Below are 11,048 nucleotides of genomic sequence, written 5' to 3'. Positions count from 1 at the left end.
CTTTATAGATTACAGGTATAGACAACTCTCGAATACTCTAATGCACTGAAAAGAGGCCATTCAAAGTTACTGGTTAAGTATGATATACCATGTCAGAATTAATAAATATTTCCATGACAACCATATCACACCATGGGTTTTGTTTAAACTTTATTTATCATTTTTGAATACCAATCAGTAGTGCATTCCTGGACTAGCAGTTCAGTACAACCAGTTTTAATGTCATATAATATCCAATATCCCACAATACTCTCTTAGGACAGACTCATGATCCATGATGACAAACCTACCACCACTGGGTAATTTCCAGTTCAGAGTCCCTTAAAACGCATAAAAAATTAAAGCAAGAAAGAGGGGAAAAAATTAATGTCCTCTTTTCGCTTTGCCTCCTCCCATCTCTTTCATGCAGGACATTTACAGACCTTCTCCAGTAGAGGTCAGAGACCAACCCAAACCCTTGGAGCAATTTACAGATATCCAAAAATAAATTAGAAAATGACCCAACACACATACAAGCAAACATACACACACATGAACTTTATCTCCAGAATTACGGTCACAGAGGTTGTAATCTCAAATTTGAATTTTACTCTCTTAGTTTAATATCATTACAGTAATGAAAGTAAAGCTCTCTACAACTGTTATTTTCTCAATCCCTCCCCCCTTAAAATTGTCAAAACCACAAAATTCTACTTCGACCATTGACAGACACACATCTCAAATGACATCAAAGAAAAAAAGACACTATTTCCTCATCCATGTCCTTATGTTTGTGCTTTTGTTTTGATCTGAGCTGCACACTTTGATTAATGGGGTGGCTGTCACTCTGAAGTAAGCCTCTGCAGTTGCAAGCACAATGGTATGTCCTATTCATTGGCCCAGAAGATATCGCCCAGATAATTAGGCACCAGAGAAATAAATACACTTTTTTTTTAGATAACTTCACTCCACAACAGCACTCTCTCTGTCTTCTTTGACAGAGAGACAGAAACAGAACTAAATCCACACCATTTTCTACATTAGTCTAGCTAGCTAACCAATTCAAATTACATTATAGCTCATGTGATTCTTTAAGAAATTCCAGAGAGAACCATAACTAGCTTCTGCAGCTATTTTGAAATGCAGAGATTTCATATTGATCAATGACATCTATCAAAAAACACCGAAGCTGTGGGTGGGGTCACTTTATCTTTCAGATCCTTTATCCTTCTATAGCTTTTCTCTTCCAATGGCTTAAGTCCCACGGACATAACTAGCTGTCTGCTTTGTATAAGGTAGTAGAAAAAATGAGTTAATTCAGAACCTCCTCAGTATCTTTTTACTGATACACACTGCTGTATAGTAACCATATCCCTTAAGCCCAAAGAATACTGGATACAAAGGACAAGAAATTAAGACCACTGCATACCATTCCAAAATGCCCATAACGTTTGTAGACATGCAGGGAACACTAGGAGAAAATCAACTGAGAGACATCCATTTAGAATCAACCAAGACTATTTAAATAACATTTTTCTGGATCCAGAAGAAAATGACAGCATTGAAATGACACTAAAAGGATCATGAAAATTTACCTGGACATGATTGACAAAAGGTCAAGTAAGATTCCCGATCACAAACCTAACATAAACGTCCGCAACTTACACATACATCACATATTGCACACTCAAAATCAAGACATGCTCTTGAATTGTCCTTTTCCTGGCCTGGTATTGATGACATTGTCACCTAAACTTATTTCAAGAAAATCAAAGCATACAATTCCTTAAATGAATGGTCTTCTTGGCTGCTTTATGAGTTTGACCGCAATAACAATGTTATCATTTATAAAGAGGTTTTACTACATTCTTGTCTGTAGTAAAGTAAAAGGAATCCAATTTTATGTGTTATCTGATTACCATATCAGTTCAAATACACAGTTATCCTGTGAGTTTGGAGTACCTTTAGCATGTACCCCATGTACTGTACCCCCCATTGTTTCATCAGCATCAGAAGGTTGGTAACACTTGCCTGTGACTGGACCACCATTCAAAGCAAGAGGGGAAGTCAGGCTTAACATTCTAACAATATACACTAGGAGAAATGGACAACTAATTCAAGACACTGGTTCACGAAACACACCTGATAACAGTAGAACAGAGACTGTACTTGAGCTGTATTTTTGTCCTTAAAGAAAGAGAAAAAACATACACTTGTTTCGACCACTATCAGTAACTCCAATGACGCTAAACCCCCAAATCAACAAAGTAGAGAGAAAACAGAGGGAAAAATGACAAGTATTTGAATTAGCCCTTGAATACAAAGAGTTGAGAAACTGAGATCTAATTCATGTCTGAAATAAGACAGAGCGAGAGGAAGGGAGAGAGAGAGAGAGAGGAAAACAAAGGCAGGTAGATGAATACCAAGACCGATAAAAAGGAAAGAGAATTATCTATAGCGATGCTTATTCTTACCATTATGTAGAAGCAGGGTGAGGGGACACTGGAACAATCAAGTACTATACATTACTCTATGTATAATGACTCGTTTAGCTTGTCTTATTGGGAACTAAAGCCTTGATATGCATTACAGAACATAACCTTCATATCCAAAGCCAAGCCATAATGCAAGAAACCTCCATACAGTCCTATAGCTCAGCCAATGTCTTCTGGCTTAAAAAAGCATGATTTTTTTTCATACACACCCTTGGTACATGATGTGAAATCTTGTATTATCAGTGTCTTTTTAAGTTGCTGTGCCATTCTAGCATTTGTTACCATGTCTGTATACTACTTCCCTTCTGATTCCTTCTCTGTGGTGGTTTGTTGGTTGGTTGGTTGGTTGGTTGGTTGGTTGGTTGTTCTGTCAGTCTGTACCTGGGAAAGAAATCGAAGCACTGGGAACAATGGGCTTTAAAGGGACCAAAACAGGCTTCTTACCATAAGGGAATTGGGTTGTTCTAAAGGGGGACAGGGGGGTACAGGGGGGGACAGTGCCCTGAAAGTGTCCAGCTGCGAGCGGTGCTAAACCTCAGATGGCCGACGGGCAGAGGAAGCAGAGGAGGAGGAGGAGGAGGAGGAGGAGGAGGACGCTTGGTCAGGAGAAAAAGGACGGGAGAGAGAGAGGGCAGAGGCGTTAGCCCAGCACGTCTTTGCCACTCTCTCTCTCTCTTTGTCCACTCTTGCTCATCTTCATCTCCGTCAGCTGGATGTACCGAAGAACGTTTGTATCTGTGGGAGGGACAGAGCAAAGGAGAGATGGTACTACAGGTCTGAATCTTCTCAACAGACTCAGAGAGACATATAATGGGCACAGACAATCTTGTATTGAATTCCTTTCTTGTACTGAATCATGTCACACCAATAAAACATGAGCTGCACAGTGACAATCTGTCACAAGAGAGTCCCTTTCATCTTGCAAACAAGTGGTCATTGCTGGATAAGTTTCAGTACACTGCCGTGAGTGGCTACATGATCTAAAAAAGATAAAAATCTAGACATCGATTTCAAAGAAGTTCCCTCTGCCACATTGTTTCTGTGTTCAAACACTAGTTTTAAGCTACAGTGTGTTGGCTACACAATTTTGTCAGCTCAGTGAGATGGTAAGATAAACCTGTAGAGAACTTACAGAACCTGTAGAGAGCAAACAATACACTAAACTATTTATCATTTAAATGGTTGATTTGTTACTTTCTTGTCCGGCTGTTTACGTCCATATTGTTTAAACATAAACATTATTTTCCTAATATTTCCATAGTCCCTCCATTATTATTAAAATGCTCCACATTAATAATGGTTGGTCAAGATGACTGCTGAAGAAACCCATTGGACATCACCTGGTAAAGTGCTGGTATTACTACAATAATTACAAATTAACAATAAATCATTTTTCAACTTTATCTGGTCACATGGTCACTGCATTAGGATTAAGACCATTTGGATTTAGAACCATTAGTATACATGCATGACAGAAGCTAATAAAAACATGAATGACTTTTTATTATTTCACCACCTCCATTTTCACATAGCAAATGCTATTTATTACTATTTTTACTGCATTTTGCCATGCATACATCATAGCAGTAATGTCGCCGCCTGACAATCGGTTGATCCGTGTTTCGCTTCTCGAACCTGTTGCTGAGAGTCTGTATAACTTTGAATAAAAGTGTCTGCTAGATAGTCAACTTTGCACATCAGTATACAGTATTTTCAGAACCATAGAAGTGCACTCATCCAAACCACACCAGCACTGTAGAACATACCTGTGGGCTCACGGCACTTGGCATCACGCAGGTAACGTAGGGCACATTCATAATCGCCCAGGTGATAGAAGGCAATACCGGCACGATACATAGCCTTAAAATGGTCCTGCTGGTGTCCCAGAACCTTAAGACAGTACTCCTTCACTCGCTCGTAGTTCACCAACTCTGACTGCAGCAAACAGGCTGGAAGAAGAGAAGGGGTATAATTTATCTAGTCCTGTAATTAATGGTCATAGTTGGCCAGATATTTCCAGAATAACACTTGTCTCAGGCAAATACTAAATGGTTAAACTGGGCTTGGTTGACCGTGGTGGTCAGGGGTCATTAGATGTAATTTAACAATGGCTGAATGATAGAGAGATGTGCCCCTCAACATATAGATGAATATATAAATGGGCAATTAACCAAAAACTAACTCTTACCAACTAAAACTAAAATGATTCGATCAGGTGGTGATGGTGGTGGTTGTGATGGGTTGATATTGTGCTATTCATAATTTAACATAAAAACATTAATACTAGGTCAAACAGATCAACGATTTAAATCTCCATTGAAAAGGTATTGTATTAATATTTTCCACAGATGTTTTTTGACATTAGTATTGTGTACGGTGCAAAAGTGTGAATAGGATCCATTTACAGCAGTTTTCTTGCTAATCCAGGAATAATTATGCACATTTGCCATTAAGCTATTGACTTTTATTTTAGGGCCATATCAGCCTGCCCTAATAAACATGATCTGAGGTCGAAGGCAAACAGACAGATAAAGCATTTCATGAATTATGGGGCACTTTTGCCAATCAGGGTCAGTTTGTGTAGCAGTGGGCCACAGTAGGCCTCGTTTTCTGAATGGATGCCCTGATCTTTGAGCCCAGTAGCACCATTAAGGAAGTCATCACTGCTAATAGCTTCAAAACTGTACATTTCAAGCACAATTCAATATGTGAAAATATTTAACATAAAATAGGACCTTTCTTCTCATTCAATGCCACTGTCAACACCAGCAAGCACAAAAAATATTCGGGAGAACAGGCAACGCTTGGGAACTGTTCAAGCACATAGCAGACTGTGGAAGGTGGAAACAACAAGGTTTTCACGCACAACTGCGAATGGACCCTATTCACACTTCTGCACAGTACACAATAAAAGCTGTCATAAATAAGCCAAACAGCAGTGGGTGTCAGCGTTTATGAACAGTGCTGACAAATCCATACATACCCTCACATATCTACCATATATCCTCATTATGGCACCCACCATACATTGTACATACACCATACAACTTACTTACATTGTCTGGTGTAGCAATTCTCGTATACCCGTAATCTCTGGGTTCTCTATGGTTACAATGTTTTGAAGTAATTGTGTTTTTGGGCAGCAAATAAGAAATCAATAATAAGCAAGCCTGTGCAAACATTTCTTGCTTAAGCGTGTTTACCAGAGTAGATATTGCATCCACCCCTGGGTCTGTAAACAAATTATTATGAAACCAGGAACCTCTGTAGTTCCTTTATTAAATATGCTTCTCAAAATAAGTTAATGACAAAGATGCACAAGGAACTGCCCTAATATCATCATTCAGTCCTAGGAAGTGGACTTCTCGTAAGTCAGAACTAATGCTCATATCTCTGTGATGTGGGCATTCTCTGTTTACTAAATGACATCAACATACTACAGAAGGCTGACACTGCATTTCACCAGAGTGCTCCGGCCGACATCTTTCCAATTTCACATTAGCTTGGCCTCCCTTCTCTTCTGATGTAGTCTAAAAACTCTTTCTACTTTCACAAACGTGTTGTTGTGAAAAGGGTGTATTTTGTTACCAGAACAGCCTGGGAAACATACTGATATACACTGGCATGCTTTAAAAAGTGGAAATGAACCCCACACCCCTCCCCCATTGGCCAGTCCTTGAGGGTTAGCATGTAGCAGAGTTAGCATGTATAATTTCATCCTTCACTAGTCCTCCTGACATGACTGAGCCACAATTAATGAACTGCAGTTTAAATGAGGTTGTGCATATTTCGTTTGCTACCTTTTGAAATGCCCTCTGGTCTGTGCACAGTTTTCTGTTCTGCATACAGATCTCCCCAACCATGTTTTCTGAGTTGCGTGTACCGAGCTGAGTAATACCACTAATCTTCTTCATGATAGCCGCCAAACACTTATGTCATGACCGGAGACATTTTACAGTGGTGGTGGGGTCTGCATCAGTTTCTCAGAGCTGTTGTTGCTGTTGTTGTTGTTGTTGTTGTTGTTGTTGTTGTTGTTGTTGTTGTTGTTGTTGTTGTTGTTGTTGTTGTTGTTGTTGTTGCTGTTGTTGTTGTTGTTGTTGTTGTTGCTGTTGTTGTTGTTGTTGTGTTTTGTCTAGAAAAGTGTTCTCATTTTCCATCCCTTCAAATATAGGGATGAGGAGGAAGACTACTGCCCAGAGGAGGGCACTTAATGCAAGTGGTTTCACTGTAACATGACCCTGCAAGGGAGGTATTTCAAAATGCAACCATCCCAAGGCACAGCATTCATGTGAAAAGGGGGTATATAGCATTTGTTCATAGATATTACCGAGATACTGCAGAGAGGACACAGTAGTGTACACGTATATGTGATTTAAGGACACTGTGCACAAAAATGTACCACGTAACAACACGTTATCTGCACACAAAAGAAGACTCATCAGTTCTACAGTCATTTAGTGCAGGGGGCTGCAGCGCGGTGGAGTGAGGCGGGTGACTGTCCCTGAATGACCTAGACTGCCTCATGGACAGAGACACCTGGAGGACCTGCGCCTCCAGCACACAGATAGCTCTGACAGACAGCACTGACGCAAGCACCACCACGCCAGTCTAATCTGGACCTCAGCAACTCAGCAGTAGCAGCAACAGCAGCAGCAGCAGCAACACTCCAGCAGCAGAACCATCAAAACAATCTTCAGTTTGTAGAATACATTACACATTAGCTATTTACAGAATTTAAAATAATTTCATTTATACATATATACTGAAGCAAAAAAGACTCAAATCATACATTTTATATACACTATTTGCATCTTTCAGACTATATGACTCAGCATCACAAAACAGAGGCCCTATGCATGTTGCTTTGTACATCCAGCTAGAAACCTCACTGTCAGTCCAGTTCATGTCATCACACATAAAACCTCATTGCTGTAACAATCCCTCTGTGTTCTCCTGTTTAGAAATATTTAGTGACATGTAACTTTGAGTTGTCACATAGGCCACAACAGAATAGAAAAAAGAAAAGTGGTATGCTTACTGTAGGCCTATCACTTGTTGTTTACGAGACTGGTATGGTTTAACAGCAAAGAAGTAGGCCTAGTATTACCTAGACAAACAGGAAAACTCTAATCGCCATTTTTCACACAGGACACAGCCATTAAAAATGGAACAAATACTGTACTTGTGTTCATCATGGGGAAAACAACACTGATCTATACTGCAGCATCATACCGTGGAAACTACCAAGCGCAACTCCCATAGTTTAGCCTTGCCATCTGTGGACCTGGCACTGGCATTTTCCCCACCATGAGGACCAATCTGATATAGCCTGGCGCCGCCAGCACACATCCACTGGGTTCATGGTGGTCTGAATCTATTCTGTTGGATTTCAGTTGGGCTAAGGGCGTGCAAAGGAGCGTCTGTCCAAATTATGCTATGATAAGATCAGCCCATAGCTCATGTCACGAATGATGAAATCACAGTAGTGCAAGGCAATTGGGACAGTTAAGAAAAACCTGCTGAGGGAGAGATAAGCCATCACATCCTTAACAAGTAGCCTAGGCACTGGTATGGTCAGATTATACATATGCGATTATCCAATTAAAGCATGACTTACGAATACACTATAGTGCATGCCACCCTGTTTGTTATCCACTATGAAATGTGGTCTACAATTTCTCCTCTATCTAGATTGCAGTCCTACTGAAAACGCACCTGAGAGATAGTTGGGCAATAACCAAGTAAGAAAACAAAATCTGACCCACAACCTTAACACACGTTAGTGATTAAGAACAGGAATGGTGCCCTCCTTACCCCGACCAAAATCAAGTGCCAGACCAGAGCAGAATTCCATCAACCCAAAAGGAGACGCAAGTCAGATGTAAAGAGAAAGGCTGAAATAAATAGCTTTTCAGACATGCAGACAGATGTGATTCATGAATTTTTTAGTATTACAGTAATACAAGGATGTAATAGTTCTTGTCACACAGCTAATGGATCTTCCTATATTACAAGCTACATCCACAACAATGCATGACATGGCACCTTTACATTTTTAGACTGTAAGCTTAGCTAACATTTGTCTATCTACTTATCTTAGCTAACATTGACTCACACTTTCGGAACTAAGCAGTTTCTGTTATAAGGGGGGTAGGGTAAATGCCATTTTGTCTGAAACCCTCAGCCAAATTGAGCGCATTTAAGAGATTCTGACAGATAGATAAAGTACAATTATGGTTAACTCTGACCCACCGAATCCCACAACTCAAATGTGATTTCCTTGCTTAACAGAGGGAACACCACCACTCCCACCACGCACATTACAAGCTGTGTGTAGGGTGTAGGAGGGGGAACCAACAGTAGCCTAATGCACTGGTGTTGCATTGGTTTCAGATCAGTGATCCGTAAACTCATTAGTCTTCGATGCTTGTAGTGATTACCGGTAATATCTGATACTCACAACTATAGCCAGCATAAAAGCATAACCCTCATTGACCCTTTAAATGGATCACTTCAGGGAATTTATTCCTACTACAGATGAAATCATAGACTATTCAGCTCTCTGGTATAGCAGAGAGAGACAGTTTCATCATCATTATAAGTGGCTGGATTCATTTTAATTTGCAACCTGTTCTCTCTCTGAATACTGACTTCTCTTTGTCTGTACTGTAGTCTTTCTCCTCTGATTTTCCTAAGATTAAAAAACAAATTGACACATCCACTGGCACACACAAATTCTGCTCTTTACCTTACATTATCAGGTTTAATGCTGTTATGATAACAAACACGAAAACGGTATACTAGTCGCTTGGATATGTGATGGCACATTTACAAAGTGCAACCTGACCAAATTACTCTGTACTGCATGTTAAAAGCATCTTTTCACACAATAGGGAGCAGAAATCAGGTGTAGATGATGAGATTGGAAGGGAGTCTTTGCAGTAGGATGTGCAATAGTGTAATATCTCCTTGAAGAACACCAATGAAGCGTATCAACAACAGACACAGCTGAAACCTGACTGAGGAAAGATTGGGATGCTCTCCTAAATTCAAACCTGAGGGATTGGGGTCCAAAATATAACATTTACAGTATGTAGCATTGTGTAGTGTCTAGATTGTAACAGTAGCGCAAGATTCATTCTTCGAACAGAGCATTAGGTACATATTGACAGCTGTATAATAGTACATGAAGGATAACTATTAAGCTTACTGGGTTTGAATATGCATGTATGTATACACAATATTTACAGCATCACTATCCTATAGCTAAACTTAGGCCTAATGGCTAGGTAGCCTAGTGATGTGTTGACATATGCACGCTATAGGGCTTTTTTGTGAGAGGGGGGGGGTCAATATCTCAACATATACCCCAAGGAAGGAATGCATATGCCTATGGTTGTGCAGTTATAGGCTACATTTAAGATGGACATTTTAAGGGCACTGATAATGAGGTAATATTCGGATTTATGTCTGTCACTGTTAATGTTTTTGAAGCCCAGGCCTAAGGTCGGATGAGGACTATATTTTGATAGAGCCTATACAATCACCAGATAGGCCTACATCCCTTACCATCCCCGCCTAAAGTAAAGTGCCCTCGTTCATCTGTGGCTTATCAGTGACGCTTGGGGAGATTTTGTCTCCGTGACGCCAAAATTGAGCTTAGAAAAGGCACCGAAAAACTCACCTGTCAGACTATCATAGCATTCGATCTCCGTGCTTTCCACAGCTTTCCGCTGTTCCTCTGTTAGCTTGGCTGCGGCTTGGTTCAGCAGACTGACCTCGGAACCCGTGGTCCCATCGACAACATGAACTCCTTTCAACTGCAGCAAAGCCCTGTGATACTTTCCGATAGCTTCCCGAAATTTCTTCTCTTTGTAACATCGATGGCCCTCTAATTTGAAGTCAATGGCTTTCTGTATTTTGGTCTCCATCTCCATCTCCGCTGTAACGACACGATAGCCTCCTCCTCCGTCTCCACCTGCAGCCGCCGCTAGACTTCGGCCGCCCGCCTCAGGATAGCTCTTCAAGCTTTTAATCGAATGTTGTTTGGCCTCCATATCGTTCAGTAGAAGGTTCCGCGAAATGCCATGCTGGTCTGTTTAGTAGGCCCACGACTGTTGTCTCTGGTAGCACTAGAGGCGGGCTGTAGCCTACATAGAGGTTGGGACCCAGTGGTGATGGAGAAAATTACCGACAGTGAGACATCGAAACACCAAATCATTTTAAACACACAACCAATTGCACGACATAAGAGCCTAGAAAATATTCATATATAGGTTTAAAAACTCAATTAAAACGTTACCTGCTCCTCTATTGTCCTCTTAGCCTCGGTGTGATGGCTCTCCGAGAAGGATGCTGGAGGACTGAGGATGGATCACGCGATTGTGTTGAGTTTGCTCTCGAGCCGCCGGCACGCGCAGTTTCAGGACCACAGACAGCTCAAATAGACTCGCCTGCACGGCATTGTGGGAAGAGAGGATTCGTCGCATCACGATCTGTCTATGTTTAACGCCGTGATTATTTTGAAATCAGCTTTGAAATCAGCAATGTCTAATCTCATAATACTTAAGGGTA

The 11,048-nt window shown here is 40.7% G+C and overlaps 1 protein-coding gene across 1 annotated transcript; it reads right to left on the bottom strand.

Annotated features, from left to right (window-relative positions):
* Positions 1-125: 125 nt before the first annotated feature.
* On the bottom strand, positions 126-11,048 carry ttc9b (tetratricopeptide repeat domain 9B). Its single transcript, XM_048264496.1, has 4 exons — positions 10,777-11,048; positions 10,159-10,624; positions 4,241-4,423; positions 126-3,209 (listed from the first exon to the last, which is right to left on the bottom strand). Exons 2-4 carry the CDS (start codon positions 10,529-10,531, stop codon positions 3,115-3,117), a joined length of 651 nt encoding a protein of 216 aa, XP_048120453.1. The 5' UTR covers positions 10,532-10,624; positions 10,777-11,048; the 3' UTR covers positions 126-3,114.

This window comes from Alosa alosa, chromosome 15, assembly GCF_017589495.1.
Source record: "Alosa alosa isolate M-15738 ecotype Scorff River chromosome 15, AALO_Geno_1.1, whole genome shotgun sequence".
NCBI classification, from domain to species: Eukaryota; Metazoa; Chordata; class Actinopteri; order Clupeiformes; family Clupeidae; genus Alosa; species Alosa alosa.
Note: the sequence above shows the minus strand (reverse complement) of the source record. Positions and strands in the feature narration are given on the sequence as shown.